Consider the following 26,086-nt stretch of genomic DNA (forward strand, 5'->3'; position numbering starts at 1 on the left):
TAAATTTAATTAACATTAGGTTAGTGTTCAGATCTTAAATACCCACTTTGCCTAATTCATTGAGTATTTCAAACAGTTCAATCAATATTTTTCTTGTCTGAAAAGCCCTAGATAATATAAAAAGCTTTGTTACTTTTGTTACTTTTGCATTTCATTATCCTTGGAATTCATCATATAGTGTTCAGCTTTAATGAGAAAATTGAGTACTCTGGAAAGATTTCCTGAAAGAGAAAGGGAGCCATGTGATTAGTAAGCTGGCTGTTTAGCACTGGAGAGGTTGACAGGAGGAATTAAAGATGTAACTCTTTTCCATATCGGCACTGCCCTTGGCTGCATGCTCTGCCTGCCATCCCAGGGGAGGGTCAAGGTTGTGTTGGAGTGGGACCAACCCAGCCAATGAGTACAGACAGGCTGCCCCAACCTGCCCCAACCTGTCCCCTTGATGGTGGCACCCAGTGCATGTCGTGTCTCACAGGAGAGCATTGCTGGCAGTGAGGAGCTGAGGGGCACTGCTGATGTGTGGGTGTACTGTCAGTCATCAGGGCATCCTAAAATGGAGCACACAGGAGGCGAAATCAAGTTTCTTGAATGAATGAAATGTTCTCTGTACCACACACAGTGAATTTGGTCACCCCTGTTGGCTTCAGCAGGGTTTTACTCTTTTACCTAGACTTGCCTCTATATTCGTGGCCAATGTAATTATGCTTTTGACTTTGATCTGCAGATTATCAGTCTTCCCTTTTTTCTGTATTTCATCTCCTTTGTCTGAGAGGGCTTGCTTCTCCAGGATAAATTTCTAGATGCAGGGTATCTGTTCCTGAGCACAGGCTTGGAGCCCCAGCTTCCGTCTCCTCACAAGGTTAGGGGTGGCTGCAGAGGACTCACATACGTTGGGGTGGGACCTGATCTTTTTGAACTCACTGGAGTTTTTCAAGTTAAGAATTTTATACAAATGTTAGTTTGGGAATAATGGATGATGCTCTTAATGTACCTTGCAGTTTGCAAATGAGTGCTTTCTCTTATTTAAACACTCACTTCCGTAGAATCATGCCAGCCACAGCTCTCCTTGTGTTGCACACAGCTTGTCCGCTGAGTTTGTTTCAATGCTCAGTACAAATCACAGCTTTTCCTGAACAGGAACAAGACCCAGCTGTGTTTGGAGATACTTTTGCTGAGATATCTCGTGATACTCTTCGGATCAGATACTCTCTGCTGCCATACTTATACACCCTGTTCTACGAGTCTCATGTGTACGGAGGCACAGTGGCGCGGTCACTGATGCACGAGTGAGTTGGGAGTTCCTTTTTCATTCTAATTTGCTCACAAAATAGTTGAGCTCTTATGTATGTACTGGTTGATATCCTTAGGAGAATAGTCACAGTATTACTGTTGCATGCTGTCTTTTAAAAGAATAGTTGAACAGTTAAATCAATCAAGTTATATGCACAAAGATAAGTCTTAATATATGCAATTAATTCCATTAATATAGAACCTGTATTTGTTTCCAGTGTGGGGAAAAAGGCAAACTTAAAAAAGAGGAATCCTGAAAATTTTTAGTCTTAGGCAAATATAGAGTTCTCTTCTGTTTCAAAAATGAGAGTCACATTACCTGTATTTTCTGTATTTGAATGAAATCAATGAAATCTGTATTCTGATCCAGAATGCCAAAAGTCCTCATACAGAGAGTCCAATGATACATAGCATTTGGTTTTTTTCCAATTTAGCACTTGGATCTGCATGCTATTTACAAAACCCACATCTGTGTCCACAAAGTGCACAGAGAAAACAGAAATAGAGATGTTTGAGTGTAGAAGCAGGTGCAAAACTGAGATTAATAAATGGAAACTGAAAAGCCCCTTTGAAAATTAAGCTCAGACTTTTGGAACAACTCATTTTGTCTTTTCTGGAAGAAGCAGGAATCCAGCTGAGGCTTAGTTTCCCTGTCCTAATCTTTCAATTCGTTTTTTACCTGCTTTTGGTAAATTTTCTAATTGGAATGCTTTATGCGAAGACTAGAGCAAAAGGAGTGCAAACAATACTTATGAAAGCCTGAAACTCTGCCACACTATCATTCCATTGGTGCAGGCTATGTCATAAACTGTTTAATGTTCTTTTTTTCCCCTTAAGCTTAAAAGCATTCTCATTAAAGGCATTTTTTGAAAATTAAACTGAGGTTACATTAACATAGACCATTCAAGTATGGAAAGGATATGCACAAAATCTGTTTTTCTTACTCAGGATAATGGCTAACTGATAAATTTTAAAAGCAGTATCCTTCCTCTTTCTACTTGGCAATGTCATTTTACTAGATAAAATTAGGGAGAATTTTATAGGTATTCATAACTTAAAATTGGCTATATGCTATTGCAAGTATTTACATTAGGTCTGTTTTTGCTGAATGTGGTTTGTGTTAATATTGGAAATACCCAAGTTAATTTTGGCATTAATATTAGCTAATCTCTGCTAATACAGAATTGCTCTAGTGTCATTACAGCTGCCTTTCTGATCACTGCCAGCATACCTGTACTTTATGTGGGCCACTTCCACATTGGCAAATTTCCAAATTTTTTTGCTTAGAGTTGCAGAGCAGTTTCAGATGCACCAGCAGAGGCTTTTGTGAGATGAAACTGAGCTGAGAGGTTCACTACAGACACTGATGGGAGCTTAGTCAGCAGGACCAGAGTGGGATTACTAGGAAATAAAACCTCTCAAATGCACAGAAGTAGGGTAGGCATCAGGAGATCAAAACAAGCTGTTTCCCTCCCCAGTGCTCCTACTGGCATCCTAGTCCTATGGCTTCTTTATGTTGCCATAGCGAGATTCTAAAATGGGTTAAAAGTGTTTCTTATTACTACTAGTTAATTTTGGTTACTATTATTCACTGCCATTACTTAATGTGTATTTCTTACTATTTCTAGGTAAAATTAAGCAGTTTAGTAGTGGGTCTACCCTAGTGGAGAAAGTGACCCAGGTGCTAACAGGAGAAGAAACGTGGGGTTTTGAGAAAGAGAATTGAAATAGAATTGTCAATGTATGGATGATGGAAGTTTACATCAGCATTGCCTCTTACTTGTAAAAATTACAAAAGAAAACTAAAAAACTCCTGCATTAGTTTTTCAGAGTCCTCACCATGAAAACAGCTGTACCTAGGCAGGGAGCCTCCAAGCAATAGCTATTTCACGTGGACATTTCATTCCATTTGGAACATTTAGGGGCTCGTTTCAAGTAACAAACAAGAACAACATCCCAGTAGATTCTTTTAAGTGTATTTGGTGTCTTGGAGGCTTTTGCTCCATAAAGCAGAGGCATCAATATCTCAGGTGTCCAAAAAGACTGTGAGGTGGTAATCCATTAGTGGAAAGGAAAGATGTGTTTAATGGCTAACCAGGGTGGAAATATGACAGGAAAGAGGTCAGCATCTAACCAGAGGAAGCAGTAGATGGAATTAAAGACCTTTCATAGATGACAGCATGCTTTAATGGCTATATGTTTAAAATAGGAAAGTTCATTCGTTTGCTGAATTTGTGCTAGTGGTTGCTATAATTGCAAGAGAAAATTGTGCTGAGTTAAAGAGTGAGAATCTTGTTTCCATATACAAATACAATTGATTCTTCTTTATTCATAATTTCTTGATCAGCTTTTTTGTCCTGCAATCTCCCATTAAAAAGTGTATTTTATTACTATTACAATTTTATTACAGTCAAGTTGAAAACACAGAGAACCTATTGAGATGACAAGAAAAACTCATGCTTGATATTTCAAAAAATTTAGGATAAGGTAATTCTTCAAAACCCATAATCTACTTTAAACATTTGAAAGTATTATGTCACAATGCAAATAATGACCAAAATTAAGGTATCCAAAAGAGCTACTGTTCTGGACAGAAAAAGAAACTCTGAACAAATTGAGGTTTCTTTCAAACAGAGCCCTCAATAGGTGTCTTTTTATTGCCAAGTTATCTTTACTTATTTGGGGAAATTTCTGTAAGCCTGGCTTGGGTGCAGTGTGTGCCTTTGCCCCAAGCAGGCAGGGTGTCAGAGCAGGGCACTGACACTGAGCCACTCTGCTCCAGCCAGCGTTCAACAGAGACCTGCCTTTGGACAGGGGCAGCTGCAAAGCCCATGGAACAGACACAGTAAAGGGATTTCTAAACAAGGAGTTTATATGTTCTTAGAGAATAATATGTAAATATGCAATAACCAGTGTGAACTTGTCAAAAATACGTGAAAAGCAGACCAGTTACTATCTCTGAAAAGGCAGCAGGGCTGTTGGAGGGGCAGAGGGGCAGAGAAGTAGCAGAAGTGAGGAGGTACAAGGTACTTTGATTTTAGGAGGATTTGAGACATGGATTTTTTCTTCACGTGACGTTCTTATAAGAGCTAGGATCTATCAATTATTTCCTCAGAAAGAGACTTACAGATGATAAAACCTATTTAAATTCCCCAGGATTTTATGCTGGAGGAAAGGAGGTTCCTGAGTTGGGAAGGATCTCTCTCCTTTGCCAGGTGCTTTTCAATATTTTCATTAGCTGTTGCATGGTGGAATAGAGATTTCTTCCCAAGAGAAGGCAAGTGATACCTTGCAAAAGGGACTGTGAGCCTTTTGGGGAACATGATCAGAATCCAAAACAATTTTAGTGCATTGAATAAAATGGACGGACTTCCATAGGTTTTCATCCATTCAGGAGAGGCAGCTAAAGCGTACAATAACGCATGAGTGTTGCTCTGTGTTTGTCTTGCAAACAATTTCAAATGTAAATCTGTGAAAGCTGTGGGAGGCCAAATCCAAGGATTTTCACAAATGCTTTAGATCCTAGAGCACAGTGTTTTTCCTCCGTGTTCCCTCTCCTGGGTCTGGCCCCTGTCCTGCTCATTGGCTCCCAAAACGAAGTCTCAGCCCACTGAACAGAAGTGAGTTGTTTTTCCACTGTTGCTGTTCTGAAAAGAAATTGGCTTCATCATTTTGTGAGAGTTCTGGTCTGCTCTGGGATGGTAGGTACTACTGAAATATCTGAATCTCTGCCCAGCTTTTGGCACTCCCTCAGTCACAAAAATATTTGGCTGTGTTGAAGAATACTTTGAGGAAGCAGATTTCTTTTCCCAGTGAGTAATATCAAAATACTCGGCAAATTCTAATAACTGTGAATTAACATTGTGTATTTAACTTTCAAACTAGATTTACCTCTGATCAGGAGACTCATGGAATAGATACCGCCTTCCTTTGGGGACCGGCCTTTATGATTGCTCCAGTTCTTGAAGAGGCAAGTACTGTAATTAAAAATGCCATCATTCTGGAATAGAAGAAACGAATGGTGCTTAGGGCATTGGATGACACTCAGAGCATGTTTGCTCATATCCATCCCTTTCTACTCTCCGCTGTCAAAGCTTGCAGAACACATTTCTGAGCAGCACAGACAGTACAGAGCTTTCTCAGTACTTGAAGTGGGAGGATGAAAGTGAGGGCACAGCCTTTCCCTTTTACTCCAAGTGAGGAATGGATGCAAAGAGGCTGGATGCTGCCCCTCACGTGCTCCTGTTATTGTGCTGGCAGCAGTCTCCAAGGACACACACAGAGCAGTAATTGTCGAGCTAGGAAGAAACACACAGACATGAAAGCAAACTGGTTTCCATATTACCGCTCACCCGTAGTGTTCTGTGGTAGGAGTTTCCCAGCATCACAGGCAAAGGCAGTCATTATGGAAACGATAATGATAATGTAAGCTGCTAACAGGACAGGTTTTAAAAAGCAGCCTTTTCCTCTGCTGTTCTGGGCACATGGCTCTCTCTGCTTGGCTGGAGCAAGGGTATGTTTCTCTCCTTGCCCACCACTGACTACTGGCAGGACAAGAGAGGCATGGCTGAGCAGATCTAAGTATTTGCATGGGATGTATCCTAGTGCTGTTTGCAATCAGCATGCTGCCACAATATCTCATATATTTCTAGATGTTGCTGATGATCAAACATTTAAACAGGACACTCTTACCTTGTTTTTTAACCAACCCTTTTGTCTCTGTGAATTTAATCTAAATTAAATTCTAAACCCATTCTGACCCCACTGAGGCACTTCATTCATCAGTCCTTTATCTTCAGACTCCCACAGGTTTCTAATAGCTGAAGAGTAGAAAGAAGATTTCACAGGGTCTCAGACCAGCAGGATGATAAAGGACGAGAAAAAAAAACCTTCCCATGAAGAGGGACTGACGAGCCAGGGGAGGCTTCCTGCTAATAATTGAATAACAGGAAACATTATAAGGATATTTTAAATGATCGGGGGTCTAGATAAGGAGTTCCTGATGTTTTTTGGAGAACTGCAGCACAATAGGAAGGCTGCCTGTGGCGTGATGAGGGAAGCAGAACTGTGAAGGCAGTACATTGCTGGGTGTTGCAGTGTAATAGCTGGCAGCCAGAGCTGTGCCAGTTGGTGGGGCAGGGGCAGAGGTGAGCTGTAAGCCCCTCACTGTGGCACTGCACGCCAGCAGTGACTGTGTCAAACTGCAGCTTGGCATCTGCTTTTGTAGGGAAGATGAGTCAGGAGTGACTTGACCTTCACTCCTTGAGTCCTAGGATGACAGCAAGTGAGACATCCAAAAAAAAAAAAAAATAGAATGGAGAACTGCCTTGTGGACTGGCTTGTTATTTAGGGAGTCATGAAGGTGAGGCTCACAGAATCATGGAGTCATAGAATAGTTGGATTGGAAGGCACCTTAAAGATCATTAAGTTCCAACCCTCCTGCCATGGGCAGGGACACCTCCCACTAGGCCAAGTTGCTCAAAGCCCCATCCAACCTGGCCCTGAAATCATCCTGACCCAGATGATGGTTACACACTTTTCTGTAGACCAGAACATCAAGGGTTGTCATAATATTGCAGAGAAGAGATGGAGAGGGGAGCATCTTGCCTTTTTGGTTTTTCGTATATCTAAAATCCCTAGGATGTCAAATGGTAACTTTGCCTTACTCTTCTCTTCCACCTTTACTTTTCTTGTTCCGCAATATTCCTGGGATAGTCCTTGGAGCTAATCCATAATTCTGCAAAGGGACAGATATCTACACTGATAGTAAAAGTTAATCTGCTTTTGAGAATAAGCAACTTGTAACAAAAATGGAAATATGTTTTGATCCCAACTGTTCCTGGAGTTATTAATTCAAAGTGCCTTTAGCGTGATTTCATCCCTGCAGTGATCTGACACAACACATGCTGCAAAATGAACTACAGTAATCGTGCAATTAGCAAAACATTTATTATTTATTATTACTTATCTGCAACTTTAAATTGTTTACAAGAAGAGAAGGATCTGCATCCTTTGTGTGCTACAGCTCATTCTCTGCCTGTTTCTGGGACAGGAATGGTGCAAGGGGCACTGAGCAGTGGTGTCCTCCCACATCCGATGTGAAGCCCTGTCTTGAAGAGGCTGCTCAGATGTTGGAGGAGTGCACATAGGCCAGTTACATTTGGAAGACATAGAGCTGTATGGTAGAATAAAATAATCACGTAATGTTGACTCATCCCAGGCTATGTCAGTAAACCCCCCAAAATAGGATAGGCTTGTCTGTTTAGTATTATAGATTAGCCAGCACCAGTCCACTGCTATGACAATAACTCAGCCATAATATAAAAAATTTGATGTTATTAGAATATTCAGCATACATCTCTCCATGCACAAATATAATAAAGCTAATGTAATATCAGAAATACAAGAAGAAAAAAGACTAATCTCTTTATAACAATTACAGGGAGCAAGATCTGTGAGTGTATACTTCCCTGAAGCACAGTGGTTCGACTACTATACCGTATGTATTTTTAAGATGAATTTTCTTATTTTTTCTTTCCCTAATAATTTAAAATGGTACAATTCCAGCAAAATAACTTTTAGCAATCTTCAGCAGTATTTTTACCTCAGCATCTGTAGATGAAGAAAACTAGAGAAGAAAAAGTCTGCATCAGGCTAGCTGGGAGGGTAAATGACACAGCTTTCAGGAACATTTTGTTTTCTATTTTTGCCATGTAAGGCTCTAAGACGCAGTGAACAGAATTTTCAAGAGCAGCCTAGACATGCATGAAAATGCCAGGATTTCTTTCTTTGTCCCCCGCTTTTAATTCTTGTTCTGGTACACTTCCATGCACAGAGACAGAGGCAGGAACCTAAGCCACACTCCTGAGAACATGCCACAAACACTCCTGTGCATGTACTTTTGCATGTGCATCCCTTTTGACAGAAGGCATATTTGGAGCACAAGGTGAGACACCCCTCTGGAAGATGCTCCCAAGAGCTGCAGAACAATCTGCTCTGTGGGACATGCCAGTACCTTCTCTTCAGGGCCTGTCTTGACCTTTCCAACACCATCCCCAGGACCACATTGCCAGAAGTGCTCTGCTGCAATCTGCAGCCTAAGCCCAGCTTGGCTTCAAGGGGAGCAGTTAAGCTGATGCTAAGAGCTTTTGGAAAGCTTTCAGAAAGGGTCCAGGATCATCAGGTTGTTGTTAAGTCTCCTGAGTGTCCCTGGCAGAGGAGCAGGCAGAGCAGAACTGCTCTCAGAGAAAATGCAGACTTTTTTTTTAAATTAGTTTTTTAAATCTTTTTCAGCATTTGGCTGGTGACCTCAGATGGGTGCTCATCCAAGCCTTTCTTTTTTCTCTTTTCATGCGACTGTGTCATGGTTTGACACTGGCACAATGCCAGCGCCCGCATGAAAATGCAACTTCCCAATTGAATGCTGTGAAATGTGATCAGGAAACAGAGCAGAGCAGGCTTAAGCTTAATAACAAGGGGGAAAACTGTATTAAGCTACTACTATAAACAAAGAAAGAAAGAAAAAAACACACGAAAAATTCAAAATTAAAACCTTCTAAAGTATTCCTCCTCCCACCACCCAACTCTAACAAACTACAGTGAGACACAACCTGGACTCCAATCCGGTTTCTACCCTCCAGACAATCGATACTCAGTCCATCGAGGGAGGGAGGAGTCCCTCCTGTGCCACACATCCCCACAAGAAACACAGCTGCCACATCCTGTGTTTCCATGTCATTCATGGCACCGCCCGGAGAAAAAGTTTGCCATGGTGACTCTCTCCTTTCCATGCACAGTGCTCTCACCACTAATGCATGGATGGACAGACTGCTTTTAGGATTTTTCCTTTCAAGGATGCCCTGCCATGAAGGGAAAAAAACAACAGCTCAGTTTTTCATTTTTGGGACCACAGTCCCCCCCATTTTCCCCTGGGGCCGAAGGTCTAAGAACAGAGATCTTCTCTTCTTCTCTGAAGACGGAGGCACCACCACAAACCTCTCTAACATTTCTCTGTTCGCTCTACTTCTGTCTTTTTCCAGATACTAAAGCAGGTCTCTTTGGCTCACCAGCATCCTCCTAAAATACAGTCTCTCTTGGAGGAGAAGATCAGTTCAGTCTGTGGCTACCAAGAAAAAGTCCAGCTAAAACCCACTCCATCATCTCCTCCCACCTAGAATTTCTCCTTCCAACATCCCAGGGTCTAAGCTGTCTCTTTTCCTCTCTTTTAAACCAAGGAGGAGAAAAATTTCATGAAGCCTTCATTTCTCAAAGAAGGGTTAAAAGTCCCAACTCCCAAGGATGGCTCACTGCCCAGGCTCCGGCTCCCTCAGGGGGCTGGGCACCTTGTGGGCCCCCTGCTCTTCTCCTTCCCCGCGGTGTATTGCTGACAAAACTGCCACTGTCTCTCTCTCTCTCTCTCTCTCTCCAGAGAGAGAGAGAGAGAGAGAGACTCTGGGGAGGGGGGAACGGAGACATCCCAGATTTCTCCACCCTTCCATCTGCAGGGGGCCAGCCCGGTTCAGTCCCCTCCACCCTTCGGCCTTACCTCAAGCTGGGCTGCGTGGCTCCCCTCCCCCACCCAGCCATGGGCCAGTCAGTGGAGAGTCCTGCACTGCACCCTGATCAGAACCAAAGAGAGCGAGTTCTCCTGAGAATTCTGCTTTTAACCCCTCTGTGTTCTCAGAGGCGTGTCCAGCCTCAATTGGTCAATATCCAAATTGACCTCTTCCTTCCAAGAAAAATTCTTTTTCCGTGTCAGACCACGACAGACTGTGATGCTGAAAAGTCCAGCATTTAATTCAACCCTCCTCATGGTTCCCTCTGAGCCCCCTTGCTGGGCTGGGCACAGGACAGTGGCCTTTGTCCCTTGCCCTGCCTATCTGCCTGCCCCTGGCATTGCTCGCCTCCCAGTATTTGGCACTTACTTGTCATGCACATGGTGCTTATCCAAACCAAAGTTGGGTACTTGCCATAAATCATAATTATCATTTACAGAGGGCAAGAGCAAAGTCTTCCTGTTATTATCTCTGTACATAAGTCTTTTTTTGAGGTTTTGAGGCATTAAACTAGAAAAGTATGATGCAGAGAACTTAATGCTGGTTGTCTACACACATACAAATTTCACTCTCTGAATGCTGTAATTACTTTCTGAAAGGGGAAGAATTGTTCTTGGAAGCAAAGAAAATCTGCAGTTTACATTCCCAAATGACTATGAATCACTTACCTTAAACTGAATGTGACAGGCTCCGTATGTATAAAAAGAAGAAGCAAAAGTTTCTTTTTCTTGTCGCTCAGTGTCTAGATGAGTGGGGTTTTTTTCACAGCATATGGAATAATGATACCATTTTTTAAGATCATTTGTTGTCTTTCAGTCATGATGCTTCTATCTCAGGCATATGATATCTCAGGCATATGCATAACTGCAGAGGCTAGATCCTCTTTCATGTTAAAAAGGAAACTAGAATAATACTCCTGAAATCCATATTTTAGTTTGTTTTTTACACTGATGTAACTGAAATGAAAATTTACCCCTTGCTCTCTTTTTCAGTATGATGTATACTGCCTGGATTGGCATTTTTTTAACTGCATTACTTTTTGTGGTAGGGTTTAGAAGTGCCAAGTGCCTGGAAGAAGACCTACACTACTGTGTCTGCCCCACTGAACAAGATCCCTCTGTACATCCGTGGAGGGTACATTCTGCCACAGCAGGCACCAGCCACAACCACTACTGAGAGGTAACATCACGTGTGTTTGTCACCAAGCAGACCCACAGACAGGGTGTGGGTCAGACCCACAGACAGTCAAAAGAGGAATCAAAAGAAAGTACAGAAGAGAGATATCTGCATCTCCCAGCTGCCATCCCAAGTGATAAGTGCAGTATTTTTATACCAGTATTTGCTCCATTTCATTAGGAGAAATCACCTCAGAGATGATCCACATCACTGTTAGCACAGCTGACGCCTACTCCTGGCTCTACGATTAATGCTCAGAAAAGCTTTTGCACCTCTTCCTGCCACACTGACCTGCTGTCAATCATTCAGAGTAAATGTATGCAAGGGGAAAAGCAAAATTCCTCTTGGGTGAATTTATCAAATGCTGTAAACAAGGTGGAAAAGCTCAAATCTTTCTTCAGGAAAAACACTTCCCCATGCCAATGGGTGATATTCTGGTCTCAAGTGTGAACCATGCTCAGAAGCTAATCTGAGTAGGAAAGAGAGGGGACAGCACTGTGCAGCAGCTATAGTAAGGTAGTACTGATTACCAGCTGACTCCCAGACCATCCATTTATTGTACATTAAGGCCACAAAAGAAGGGGGGAGCTTGTCCACATGAGCATTCAAAACATGGGAAATCTAGACGTCAGTAGGACAAGGCAAGGCAAAAATTTTACCATCACTTTGGGAGTCCTTTTGTTGAGCACTGTTGTCATTCTTCTGTCGTGACCTTTTCTGTAACCTTAAAAGGGGAGTTGTGTTCAGAAGTGTTTGTTAAGTTGCTTGGAAGGGACAGTGCCCACAGGTTTGTACTGACACTTCTCAACACGTTTGTCAACAGCCGCCTGAACCCATTTGGACTCATTATTGCCCTGGATGAAGAAGGACAAGCCTCTGGATCTCTCTTCTGGGATGATGGTGATTCCATTGGTAAGCCTGGTCCCCTGGTGTGAAGCATACAGTACCTGCCTTCAGGGCTCTCCTCAGGCCACCTTTCAGCAGCATAATGGCACTGGCTCCTGCTAGAAATAGCTGGAGAACTGGCCCCAGAATGAGCAGTAGAAAGTTGAACCTTAGTCAGCCACGTACTCCCTGGCAGCCAGGAGGGCCACCTGTGTCCTGGGGGCATCAGGCACAGCATTGCCAGCTGGGCTGGGCAGGGATTGTCCTGCTCTGCTGTGCGCTGGAGCGGCCTCATCTGGAGTGCTGGAGGCAGTTTTGGGCACCTCAATGCAGAAAAGGACTATTAGAGAGCATCTAAAGGAGGGCAGCAAAGATGGTGAAGGACCTTGAGCAGAAGCTGTATGAGGAGCAGCTGAGGTCACTTGGTCTGTTCAGCCTGGAGGAGACTGAGGGGAGACCTCACTGCAGTTACAACTTCCTCATGAGGGGAAGAGGAGGGGCAGACACTGATCTCCTCTCTGTGGTGAGCAGTGACAGGACTTGAGGGATTGGCCTGAAGCTGTGTCAGGGGAGGTTGATGTTGGATATTAGAAAAAGTTTCTTCCCCTAGAGGGTGGCTGGGCACTGGAACAGGCTCCCCAGGGAAGCAGTCACAGCACCAGCCTGACAGAGTTCTAGAAATGTTTGGGTTATGCTTTCAGGAAAATGGTGTGACTCTTGCAGATGGTGCTGTGCAGGGCCAGGAGTTGGACTTGATCATCCTTGAGGGTCCTTTCTAAGGCATCTTACACTGTGATTCTGTGAAGGTGAAAAGCTGATTCTCCTGAGATCAACCTAAGACTAGAGGAAGAGATTAAATCATCTTAGCCTGACCTTAGCCGCTTGCTGCTGTAATGTGAACTGCTTATGGATTTTGCTGCCTGTTTTGATATCAATCCTCCTTGCTTTGTGTTTTGACAGATACTATTGAAAAAGAGAACTACTTCTTGGCTAAATACACATTCAGCAATGTAAGTGGCAACATACAAGATACCTACTTACATGGAGGTAGATGTAATTTAGTGTAACCATTGTAAGGTGCTGATATTTATCTTCTAGCTCAGTCTATGAACCAGGTAAGCCACCTAATGCTGTCACTTACAGCTAGCTACAAAGTAGTCCAACTATGATCCTGCAGTTTTATGTCTGCTTCATTAAGTATCATAGTGACACATGTCATTAATGTCCCTGCTGCAATACAAATCTGAAAAAACACACATTTTCAACTTTTTTTTCCTTAGCTGCAGCCTGTGGGGACAAGGGGCCTTTCTCTTGTGTTCCACCTAGTGACTTTCAGTCTGATGGGTGGGAGAAAGCTAGAGTCCTCTCTTCAGAATATTCTAGCAACCTTTTAACTATGATCACTTAATGTTTTTGTTTTGTGGTGCAGAGAGTTATGTAGTCTCAATTCTGTAGCTTGCATTTCCTTGTCTGACAGCACAGACACTGCTCCCATGGTGGGTGTCCTGTGGAGAGATCCAGCATGCTTCTGGCAACCCGCTGGGCTGATCAGATGCTCTGTGCAGCACAGGAACAGATTAGCTCAGGGTCAGTGCACTGATGCCTTTCACGCAGTGCTCAGTTCTGTGCAGATATGTCCTGAGAAACACCTGTAGAAAAGCCAAACAGTCAAGGCTTCAATTAAGTAAAATACTGTAAAATGTGTTTACTATAAGCTTATTAAGTATATGATAGTAACTTGTAGGAGTCATTGTAAAAATAACCTTACCCTGCTTCAATAACCTGTCTCTACAGATCTTATTTCATCTGCAATTCTAGCATTTGGTAATAAATAGGATATTGTATATAGATTATGGCATGGCTTGTTCCCCGGCTTCCTGAACATGAGCCAGCATGTGCCCAAGTAGCCAAGAAGGCCAAGGGCATCCTGGCTTGTATCAGAAATATACAGGGCTGGGGCAATGACTGTACCTCTGTCCTTGTCACTGGTGAGGCCACACCTCAGAGCCTGTGTTCAGAGAAGGGCAGTGAAGCTGGTGGAGGATCTGGAGCTCAGGTCATATGAGGAGCAGCTGAGGGAGCTGGGGGTGTTTGGCCTGGAGTAAAGGAGCCTCAGGGGAGACCTTATTGCTATCCACAACTGCATGAAAGGAGGGTGAGCCAGATGGGGGTCAGTCTCTTCTTCCAAGTAAGAAGTGATAGGGCCAGAGGCCTCAGGTTACACCAGGGGAGGATTAGATTCGATATTAGGAAAAACTTCTTCACTGAAAGGGTTATCAAGCCCTGGAACAAGCTGCTCAGAGAAGTGGTGAAGTCACCATCCCTGGAGGCATTTAAAAGATGTGTAGATGTGGCCCTTAGGGACATGGTTTACTGGTGGACTTGGCAGTGCTGGGTTAATAGTTGAACTTGATAACTTTAAAGATATTTTCCAACCTAAATGATTATGTGATTTTCATGCCACGTATTCCTAAAAGTCCCAAAGTAATCCACAGAAGACAGTCAAAATGATCAAATCATGTTAACCCCTATTGTGATATTGCTCTTAGAAGGTCTGTCTTCCAGAAGCAAGAGCAATCCAGGGTAGGCCAGTGGGCTTTACTAGGTAGCCTGGTATGTTCGTGAGATATTTTCCTGGAAATAACACCACATGGGTAGACTTCAAATTTTATATTAACTTACTTTGTTCTTGATTTACCAAGAAAAAGTATTCCTTCTTTTTCAGAAAAAAAAAAAAAAAAAGGGCACTTCAACAGCAAAAAGAAAGAAAAATCACTTTGGTTTTCTGTAGTCTGTGTATAGTAATTTATTGCAGTAAGTCTACAGAAAAACAATATTCAGTTTTATATTAAATTTTGAACTGTGCAAATTAGATTGTTGCTTCTCTGGGCACTTCCATTTCTCATTGCTCATATTTGACTTCTGCCTGTAAATCCATGACTGAATTCCCTATCTGCATTCCAGTAATCTTTAATGTCGAGTTTTTGTTATGTGTTTATAAAGAAAATAGTCAATCTTAAATAGCAAAAGGGAAAATGGTGTCTGCTGAAGAGTCCTGTGTTGTGCCTCTGAGCTTGAGAGCTGAGTTCAACATTACACTGTGCTTCCTGGGTCTGTGTGGCCACCTGAGCTGGCTGTCCTGAACAGCAGTAAAACACCGTAGGGAGGTGCTCTCTCTAAACTGAGCTTCCCTCTGTGCTGGAGCTCTGCCAGAGGGAATAAGACACCACATGTAATAGGTACCCTAAAGACTTCTCTGGTGGCTTTTGCAGGCTTCTCTCCATTTGCTAAATAATAGCCAACATTCCTTATTTAGGCAGTTTAAATCAGTGTGCTGGGGCTTAGAACATATTTTTAGTGTGGATGCCTGAAACATGCAGTCTAAGCACAGCCCTAAGTTACATAAAATGTGATCTAGCTCCTGCTCCCCTCCTACAATGCACTACTGAAATAACATAAACTAATTTATGCAAAAGGTTCCATCATGGGTTTCTCCTTGGCATATTTTTAAAAAGTCATGATTGCATAGCCATCCATCATTTCCTGAGCAGTGTAATTCATCTTTATTTCCTCAACAACTTTGATCACTTAACAAATGCAATGATTCCTCTCCCTTGCATGTATGGGAAATTACTGTATCTGGTGATCCAAACAAATTAGCTTAATGACTTTGCATGTCCTCTTGGTAAACCCCTAAATATGGGATGTGTAGTAAATAAAAAGAACTGCAAGCAAAGCTCTGTGGACATACAATGTTCCTTTAGTCTCCTTAAAGCTGGGACATATGTAACAGGGATTTCTAGCAGGAGATGTGGTACATAAAATAGGGGCAGAACATTGAGCAGCTGCTGTTTGTGGAAGATACAAGTGTTTTAAAACAGCTAGTTTTGTATGTTAATTACATCTGTCTTAAGGTCACTAATTGAATCTCTGTATCTGGATTTTTGCTTTGCATATGCCACTGTACTCTGCAATGGGTACAAGAACATTGATTAAAAGTAGAAAAACATATCTTCTTGGACATGCTTTTCTATTCATAATCCAATTAATGTTGTAAATGTGATTTATGTTCTTAGTTTATAATCACACGCGAATCCTTTCTTACATACAAATTAATATGACTGTTGTTTTTTCCTTTATGACTTCAATATCTACATTGGAAGACAAAGTGTATGTTCAGTGACAAGGATGAAATCTTGTAAATGTGCAGCAAGTCACCTCTAAGGAGCTGTCACATGGTCCTAAAGTTTTCTCTGTGTATTTTTCCAGGGAAGCCTGAAGACAGAAATAGTTAAAAATGGCTACGCTGGAGCTGAAACTCTGAAGTACAACAAGATTACCATTCTTGGCCTGAAACAGAGACCTCAAGCTGTGTCTCTGAATGGAAGATCCATCCATGGAGATGCTGTGTCTTATGAGATCAGTGGGGTAAGACCTGAACTGAGAGTTTAAGAAAAAACTTAGGGAAAGAAGGGTGAAGAACAGTGAAGAGAGGTGAAGCCAGTGAAGGACAGGAACTCTTTCTCATCCACACTCCTTTACATTCTGAAGTATAACCAGACGCCCATTCTTGATACAACAGTCTAACATTTAGGAGAGGAAAAAAAAAAAGGCAAAAGCAAGAGCTTTTTAAGGAAACTTTAATCTTTGCTTATGCATATGCACTCTCTTTTACTTAATGTCTCCCACTTACACAAATTTTTAAACTACTGAAATACTGGAAAGAAGATACAGGTCCATGAGCTGAGAGCACAGTTAGCAGTTTTATGGGTGTTCTTATCATTCTGATAAAATGAGAAAACTTGTCAAAGTTTTTTATCTGCTGCTGAAAAGAAGTGTGGAATTTTTTCCTCACAATTACTTGGTGTCCAAAAATTATTCTAGTGTCATTGGCTCTAAGGAGCATCTCCCTATCTTTCAAAGAGGTATAATTTTAGCATCTTAAAGTGCCAAGCCTCAGTGTTCCAGAGCAAAATGCATTACTTGCTTGTGCAGTGCTCCTCTGGCACCAGTGTGAGGACATTCCAGAGGGGATGGACTGAAAACCCCTAATAAACCCTAAGCAGCAGCAGCCTCTGTGGTCCCAATTTTCTTTTGCATAGGAGTATAGACAAAAGGAGCAAAACCTTTTGCTTCCTTTCCTCTGGCCACTTGTGCCATATCTGTCACCACCAAGCTGAAGTGGTCATTCACACTCTGTGTGAGATGTGTACTCACATCTCAGCACTGGTTGCATCTAGGGAACTCCTGGTGTAACACTGCAAAATGTCACTAAATCATCGTGCAGTGGAAGATAGCTGAGGCAACAAGTAGGGCATGTCACACCTTATGTTACCCTTCCCACTTGGCTTAGTGACTAAGTTTCATTTGTAACCAAAGAGTGATCCCCATTATACATACCTGGTAGTACCATTATTTTATTGAAGGAATTTGTAAAGGAAGAAAATTTCTGAGAATAAATTTCTGTCTTGGAGAATTGTAAAAATCCCACTTTCAGAGGCAATGTCATAAATAAACATAATTTCTGCCACAAGGGAAGAAATTGTTTAACAGCCTCTAAGCAAGCTCAAAGCAACATAAATGTGGCAGGGCAAAGAAAGCATTCCATTGAGGTGTGCTTGAAGGTACCAGGTACAGAAATCCAGAAGATAACTGCAGACTAACAGCATCACGTACAAAGATGATTTTAAAAGACTAATAAGCTTGTCCCAAAAATATAATTTAAAATTTGATTTAAGAGCAAAATATCATCTTGGTGACTTAAGATCTACTTCAAATGCTGGAGGAAAAAACCCACCAAGCTGATGTTGTGGGGATCCAAAACTACAAAAAAGTTAAATTTTCTACACCAGAGAAATATATTGCTCTCAAAATTCTGAGAGATTTAGTCAAAGCTCTCCCACCATCCCTGTGCAGATGTTACAAAGTCACTACCTATATTCCTCTCATGTTTGACCCTCTAAAAAAAATAAATAAAATAAAAAGGAGCAATAGCAGCAGCTTGGGTTTTGATCTTGAAAACGTATTCATGTAATTAAAAAAATAAAATGCAAAGGGCAAATTTGCCACTTTCTTACAGGCTTAGTGAGTTTACATTTTGTATAATAGTTTTATAAGCAGAGACCCTACTGTTTAAAGGGCTGCAGTAGAAAGTAACTTTTACCATATTGGTTTTGGTTTCCAGAAAGCAAATTTACCTAATAGCAGTGCTGAAGTGCTTATTGAGCCATATTTATTTCTATATAAATAGAATCAGGTTGCTTAGTAATAAGCCACTTCTTTCTCTCTGATTCATGCAGCACTACCCTGATGTGACATTTGCATTATCACAGAATCTTCCTGTTATTAGGAGTCTGTTATCTGTTTTGTCCCCTGGAGTCTCATGCCCTAAGGAATTGTACAGTGACTGCAGCAGGGATGTTAGAAGGGTACATCTGTTGGCCAGGCTTGTGCTGACAATGGGCATAGGGAAGGTTCTTTTTATCACACTTGCATCCTCTGCTGGGAAGTGCAGAGGTTCCCAGCATCCACAACTCCCAGTGTCCATGCAGGATTGCAGTCGGGAGTAGCCTCTCTGGCTGCCTGGCAATTTTCAGGTTGGTGTTTGGATGGTTTTGCAGTACTTCTGTCTGGATTTTTCCCTATATTTGAAAAAAAGGCAAATTATTCAAGAAGTGGAATTCCAGCTCCCTAAGCAGTGGTTACAAAACCGTTTCTGATGAAAGATGAGAATATTAGATACATTGAAGAAGTGATTTAATGTTAACATGAATTTGTGGGCTACCAAAGAGGTGTGAATGGATATTGGGCATTTTAAGAGATTATTCATTCTGGAACCTAAAGATAAAACTGGTGAAGTACTGAAAATGGAAACTATGTGAGTAGCCCAAAATACATGAAATTTAACACTGAACAGGAAGAGAGCAGGACAGATATTGTATTTACAATTTAATATTTGGTTCATGTAATTAATTAATTTTAAACCATTCCTGAATTTCTAAAAGGGATGTTGGATTGGGTGAAGCAGTAGGAAGATGCATACTGCCATCAAGTTAGTCTCACCTACCAGATATGTTAAAGAAAGCATGAAGGTCTAAACTCTAGTTTCCCTTCTTAACCTCTGTTTTGAACTGGTTTTTTTTTTTTTTTTTTTTACCTTAAAATAATTCATTATTTTGTGTCTCTTTTTTCCACAGAAGCTGGTTTTGCGGATTTCTGCTCCACTTACTCAGGAGCTCAACGTTAAGTTATACTAGAATGGTCAGAACACACTGACTTAATTTAGCATCCTTAGCCCTTAGATATCTATCCCACTTTGATTTTAATGTAAAAAAAAAATAAATAAATTAGTCATTAAAACATTGCATGTGAACCTGGTGACTGATGACTGATCTTTTTTTTATGTAGTATTTCTATCTCCGTATTCCTCAAAGAAAATTTTCAATAGTGGTTAGTGAGTATTAATATAAACTGATGTGTGTTCAAAATAGCATAGAAGAAATCATCCTGAAAATTCTGTCTCACCACAAATGGAGATAATATTTGGAAATGGTCTCAATGGGACCAAACAGCATACACTGTTTGGGTTTTTTCCAAAGCTATGGTAGCTGCCTCCTGTCTTCAGAGAAAAAGAGAAGATCTCTGTTCTTGGACCCTCGGCCCCAGGGGGAAATGGGGGGGACTGTGCTCCCAAGAATGAAAAAACTGAACTGTTGTTTTTTCCCTCTTGGCAGAGCATCCTTGAAAGGAAAAAAAAAAAATCGTAAAAGCAGTCTGTCCATCCATGCATTGGTGGTGAGAGCACCGTGCATGGAAAGGAGAGAGTCACCATGGCAAACTTTTTTCTCAGGGTGGTGCCATGTGTGACATGGAAGCACAGGATGTGGCAGCTGTGTTTCTTGTGGGGATGTGTGGCACAGGAGGGACTCCTCTCTCCCTCGATGGACTGAGTATTGATTATCTGGAGGGTGGGAACCTGATTGCGGTCCAAATTGTGTCTCATTGTGGTGTGTTGGAGTTGGGTCGTGGGAGGAGAATGTTTTGAAAGGTTTTCATTTTGAATTTTGTGTGTGTTTTTTCTTTCTTTTACCTTTTATAGTAGTATAGTAGTTGTAGCTTAATAAAGTTTGGTGGTTTTTTTCCCTTGTTATTAAGCTTGGGCCTGCTTTGCTCTGTTTCTTGTTCACATTTCGCAGCATTCAATTGAGAGATTGCATTTTCATGGGGGCACTGGCATTGTGCCAGTGTCAAACCATGACATATGGTTACCTAAATAGTGGAATCATTTTCACAGAATTCTTGCTAGTGTGGCTCTGTAAAGTATGCTGCTGGTATCTGGAAATTGCCACAAACTAATTAGTTCTTTATTTTTGAAGATGAATGTTTATTTCACAGTCCAATAAATAATGTGTATGAAGTTGATTTAAGGAAACAAATACTGCTTCCATCAGGGTGCAAAACCCTTCTGTCCTGATTTAGGGCAAATTTGGGGAGAAGCCTCTGAATGGGGTCCCTCTAGAAAGCAAATTCAAGCGGCCCCTCCCCTAAATGGTTTGGGAAAAATATTTCCTTGGAGAAAAGTGGGAAAAACCTGTTTATTTAACAAGCAAAGCATTCACAAGCTTAAAAAATGAAATTATATTAAATAATCAAACCTCTCACTGTTCTGAAGAGATGGCAAACTTAGAAAGTCCTTTCCGTGGGCTGTAGCTCGGCTCACTCAGTCTCTGCTCAGCCCCTCCTGCGCTGGAAATGCCCCAGCCCAGGCCTGGGTGGGCCCAGGTGTGAGCTCCCAGAGCTCTTCTGGGTGTCCAGTCCAGGGCAGGTTTGAACAGTTCCCAGAAAGAAAAGCCACTGTCCAGGGAAGTTCTCTGGCTCAGCCAGCTAAAACCTAGCTAAAAGCAAAGGAGAGCTCTGTCCCACTGTCTGTCCCTGCTGCAGACAGCACAGGCCAGGGGCAGGAACATGGAGGAGTGAGTGCAGTTCCTGAAAACAAACTGCGCGCTGCTTCTCCCCCACCTCGCTCTCAGAACCAGCCTTGCAGGTGCAGGACTTAAAATCCAGCATAAACAGAACAGGTGACACAAGTATCATAAAATCACCCTAGGACACCTTCTAAAAAGAAGAGGAAATGAAGGGTTCTCATTTACCACAGATACAGAATTAGAAGTCCTGACGCTCTTCAGCACAGCCCAGTCCATGGTGCTGATGTAGTTTAATTTTTCATATTCTGTTAAGGGACAGAATCGAATTTACCTCCCATTTGAGAAATAATGTGCAATCTTTAGTGGTATTTTAAAGCCTAAAATAAGTAATGGATTTGAGTGGTTTGTGAATGTGAGTAGGTATGTTGAGATAGTGGACTGTGATGTGAGAAAATGGCAATATTGTACTTTGTACTTCTCACACAGGCAAAGCAATGGTGCAACGAACCCTCTGAGCTCAGCAAGTGTTAAGTGTGAGCTTTACACCTCACTTAAGAGGCAGACAGCTGCTGCCCAACAACACAGCTATGAATTCAAGCATACGGTTAAATGCATTCCTGAATTAGTGCCACAGTTGTTCTGGAAGATACTCAAACTCATTACATTATTTGGGCTGGAAATTTTCAGCCTCATTAAAACCTTAATTGCTTGAATGTTGCCATGAAAAGAGAAAAATCTGATGGACAGTGTTCCCAAAAGACAATCCACATGCTGTTAAATGTTTAAGTTATTTTAATTGAACGGAAAATAATATAAAATTAAAATTCATAAATGAAGGAATACATCGGGATAAAAAAAGACTAAATATTCTGACAAAATTCACTTTTCTATCTGCAGTTCTTTTCTGTTTCTTGAAAGGAAAAGAAGAAACTCTCAAGTTCTTAATTCTTCTCTTGTTATTTTAGTGACTTGCTAAATGTCAGTACTATAAGTCACACTGCCTTTTTGATAGTTCATTAATAACGCAAAATCAACCTATATCATAAATTAGTGTTTGGTAACTAGGATAGCAACTGTCATTATAAAATGCAATCAAAATAAATGCTGTAAAGTTGGAAAATTTAATTCATAGTTATAAATGAGTCATGAGTGATTAAAATCAGCTTCTCTGAGAGTTTGTATTGTCACTTTGGAGTTTGCTTCTGGTAAATTGGAAGAAAAAGAAGACAATGTCCTGCAGTAATTGTATTTCTTCAAAATGTATTTTCTTCAAATTTGAAGAAAATGGGAGTGTACAAGGACCTCCCTTTTGCTGCAGAGATCTCCCAGCTGCATAGGAAGTAGCCAGGCCCACTGAGGGTCAGAGCAACCCAGATCTCTGCACAGCTCCTCTCCTGAGAGAAATCTGGTGTCTGGTTGCACACTGGGAAAAATCTATGGGCTCTGTAGTACCCAACCATCCTGAAGCTCAGAATTCTGCATTTTATCTAGAATGATTAACTTTCTTTGAGTAGCTGAAGATAAAGCCCCTTCTGCTAGAGGCCTTGCCTGGAGGTGAAAGCCAAAGTGTTTAATAGATCAAAGTCTGCTTTGTCAGACTGAGCATATGACTTTGAAGCTTCTATTGAGGACTAATGATTGATAATTATGGGAGCGAAGGTGTTTTGTGATATTCCTATTATTTCTTAAGCAGTTATTGCTGCTTGAGTCCTTGGAGGTGGAGGCATAAAATCAATTGCAGAAGCCAAATCAATATCACAGATAGTACTGGTAAGATCTGTTACCCACTCAGAAAGTCTTTCAGCTGGGAAACAGAACGTTTTATATCCTCACATGATTTCATGGATCTTTCCAGGCACAATTCCTCCTATTTCCAGAACCCAGACTATAGGAATCCATTGTGTGGGAGAGGCTTATGCTTTCTGGTTCTGTGTCTAATAGTGGGTTATAAAATATGACAGAAAGTCTTAAGGAGCCATTAAGTTTTTCCTCTCTGAAAGAAGAACCATTCGCCCTTTGTGCCCAAAGGGCATTTGTCAGTTTCTTTCACAAAACAAGTACAATCTTGGGGAAAAAATAATCAAGAAGTCAATAAAGTAAATCAACACACAGCCTTCAAAATTAATTTGGGACAGAGCTTCACTGTAAGCCTGACTGCATGAAAAATAGTACATGGAAGGGCCTGGCAACATGCTGGAATTTCACTGATCTTTGAAAGAATACAGAAACACCCACAACTTTTTTTTTTTTTTCAAAATGAGGAAGCCATAGAAATGCTATGAGCACATATGGTGACAAGTTTTCTGAAATTCCACTATCTTGGCTTACACTGAGAAATTTGTGAAAGAAACTGTTAAAAAGCCATTGACAGAAAAGTTTGGGTTTGCTTCTTGGTGGCTAATTAGAATATGTAGCGTTGCCCTGACTTCACAGGGATCCTTCTGGGAAGATGAAATGATAAGTGCACCTGATATATCATCCAGAGTATTTATTTATGTAAGTTCAAGTGTGTAACTATTGACAAGCAGGGGATCCAACACTTATCCAGATTAGTCCAGGTCATCCCTCTCACCGTGTACACATTGGTCTGAATATTTACAGGTAGGTAGGTAACAGATAAGCAATTGGCGCTTGACATCTGTGTCGGAGTCTACTCACAAAGATTAAATCTGTGTCTATTTTGGCAGAGTTACTCATTTCTTCCACATCTAAAATGGCATGACCCAATATCTCCTTGACGTTATCAGGAAATACACAAAGTCATGTGCATGAGTACTGAAGCCTCCACCCGGGTGATGGAGGAGGATGTAGCAGTTTGGGCATTGCTGCTGTTGGGTTCAGAAATGCTGTAATGACTTTTTTCCTAAAATAACTGAGTTTGACTTTAGTTGCCATGAAGAAAGTAACTGGATAACACACCTTTAAATTATAGAGGCTATGTGCCAATTTCTTCTGCATTAGCCAAATTCACAAAGCAACTGTTACATACGAAGACTTGGCCTCCCAAGATGTATTGCTAATGGTGGCATTGATTTTATGAATATTCTGGAAGCATGCTGAGGGAAAAGATATGGGTCAAGGTTAGGCAGAGAAAAAAACTATGAAACATATTATCCCTAAAAGATTTGTAACAAACAAATATTTTCCGCAAATCAGCTGATATTTCTTAGAAATATGGAAGGAAGGCCTAGAAGTGACTGGACATGGAAGGGAAGGAAAAAATAATTCGAATCATCAAGAGTCCAAGAGCATGGGAAGAAGAGCATGAAGTAGAAGAGCAAGAAGAAGAGGAAGAGAAAGAAGTATGAAGAGCACGAAGAGCAATAAGTAGGTTCTCCTCTACCTCTTCTGAGACTAAAATACTTTCCTGAATTGTTCAGCTGATCTTGTGACAAACATCTTGAGGTTTCATTTTGTGGCTGTCTAATCTTATGTTCAGGGAAAATGACATAGTTATTTAGAATTATTTTAGATTTATTGTACGCAGACATTCTTCTTCTTACCATCCTTCTGCCATAGTAAAACTTAGTTTAGTAGAACCTGGAATTATCTGCTACCATGAACCAGTCGTAAACTGCCTTTCTAGAAAAATTATTTTAAATGCATCCTAAAAGCAGGGACTTCTTATAATATGAAGGGGTGCTGGACAGGACAAACACAGATTGAGCCAATATGATTAAAGCTACATTCTCCGTTTATTGTCTAAAAGATGGCAGTTTATATACACTTCTACATAGTTTACAAGTTGTGAACATGCTATCATTGGTCAGCAAACATTGTTTACCTTTGCCTTAAGGTGGTCAGGCTTTTCACACTGCAGCTCTACCCTAATTCACATTCAGAAAGCTCATTACTTGGTGGTTACCTTAACATAATTTCTAACTGTGCCACAACTAATTTCTTACTGCATCAAAGGCTTTCAGGCCTCACCAAGGCTGCTTATCAGGGGTCTAGTCTGAGAGGTAGCTCAGTTCTTACTCTAAATATAAATCATGTCCTGTCTCTCTCAGAAATCCTCCTACAATTCCCTGTTTTTCTTTTTGAGCTACCCAGATCGACTTGAAGGCATGGTTAGTAATTTTCTGCATGCAGTGTAATAAACAAGGTATAGAGACTAAGATAATTACAGTAATAAGAAAAAATACAATACCAAAATGAACTAAATCTTTGACTCAACTAGTGAAACCTAAAGAATTGAGCCAATTAGCAAACTGAAGGTCTACAGCAACAAGTTTCTTCATGTTGTCTTTCAGTTGTGTTAACTGTTAGTGAATTGATTGAGAGTGGTTAGATAAATTCCTTCAACGCATGCCTTCAAATTTTTCACACCCATGTCTTAGTGCTAAAAGAAGGAAGTCGATGGTAGCTCTGTTCTGAAGAACTGCATGACGGGTGCTATCTATATCAAGCTCACTTAACATTTTAGATGTAATATGAATTTGCTTTTTTTTTTTTGTCCAGCAGGCCAGGGTTTTCAATTGTGTAAGAGCTTGCGCTGAAGCAACTCATGAGGAGAAAATTGAGTCTAGTATTACAGATGTGCACCCTCATAATGATACTTGATCTTTACAATTGGGGTCTAATTGGAGAGCACTCTGTTTGGCTCGTTAAGTCTTTGGAGGCAATCGAAGAACCTGATGATTGTTGGGAACAAAGAATATTGATTTATCAACGTAACATGGGCCTCCCATGGCTTTTTGAGGCACTGCAGACCAGGCTTGATCCCCACAAATGAGGAAAATTCCTGGTGGCGGTTTTCTTGGGGCAGTTTTTGGTGGTATCACGGATTGTGTCCATTACAATATTCTGAATAATTATAATACAATGGAGATCTGGGAGACAACCAAGTATTGTCATCTGTTGGCTGTCTTTCTTTTTGGATTAATTTTATAGCATGAGGTCCGGATATATAACAATAATTTCCTGGGACGGAACCCAACAGATCGAATTCTTGAGGTTTGACATCAGCAATTTTAAGATTTTGCATGATTGTGACAGCCTGTGCTCCCAGAATACTTTTTGGATTTATTCTGCTTAGAGTCTAAACTTTGAACTCTGCCATGGAACTCAGTGGAACTCCAATCAAACAAGTATGAAAATAATTGGATGGTGTATTTAACAACAGGCAAAGTGAATCTTGCCCCATTTGCTTGGCCCAAATGATCCACTTGTTTTGTCTCTTGTCAAGCATTCCAAATACTTTAGTTACTAAAACACTACTTAATAGAAACACTCTGCCCCACCACATATTTCTCA

General features: G+C 41.1%; 1 protein-coding gene across 1 annotated transcript in view; it reads left to right on the plus strand.

The window, feature by feature from the left end:
• The window catches only part of LOC100189933 (sucrase-isomaltase, intestinal), a 58,992-nt gene extending 39,714 nt beyond the window's left edge, over positions 1 to 19,278 (plus strand). Inside the window, exons 16-23 of the mRNA XM_072920001.1 lie at positions 1,138 to 1,286; positions 5,176 to 5,264; positions 7,737 to 7,789; positions 10,894 to 11,024; positions 11,845 to 11,933; positions 12,867 to 12,916; positions 16,176 to 16,334; positions 19,103 to 19,278. Coding sequence (XP_072776102.1) covers positions 1,138 to 1,286; positions 5,176 to 5,264; positions 7,737 to 7,789; positions 10,894 to 11,024; positions 11,845 to 11,933; positions 12,867 to 12,916; positions 16,176 to 16,334; positions 19,103 to 19,162 — 780 coding nt within the window. The 3' untranslated portion in view covers positions 19,163 to 19,278. The remainder of the gene's footprint in view (positions 1 to 1,137; positions 1,287 to 5,175; positions 5,265 to 7,736; positions 7,790 to 10,893; positions 11,025 to 11,844; positions 11,934 to 12,866; positions 12,917 to 16,175; positions 16,335 to 19,102) is intronic.
• The last annotated feature ends 6,808 nt before the right edge of the window (positions 19,279 to 26,086 follow it).

The sequence above is a fragment of the Taeniopygia guttata genome, chromosome 1A (genome assembly GCF_048771995.1).
Source record: "Taeniopygia guttata chromosome 1A, bTaeGut7.mat, whole genome shotgun sequence".
NCBI lineage: Eukaryota > Metazoa > Chordata > Aves > Passeriformes > Estrildidae > Taeniopygia > Taeniopygia guttata.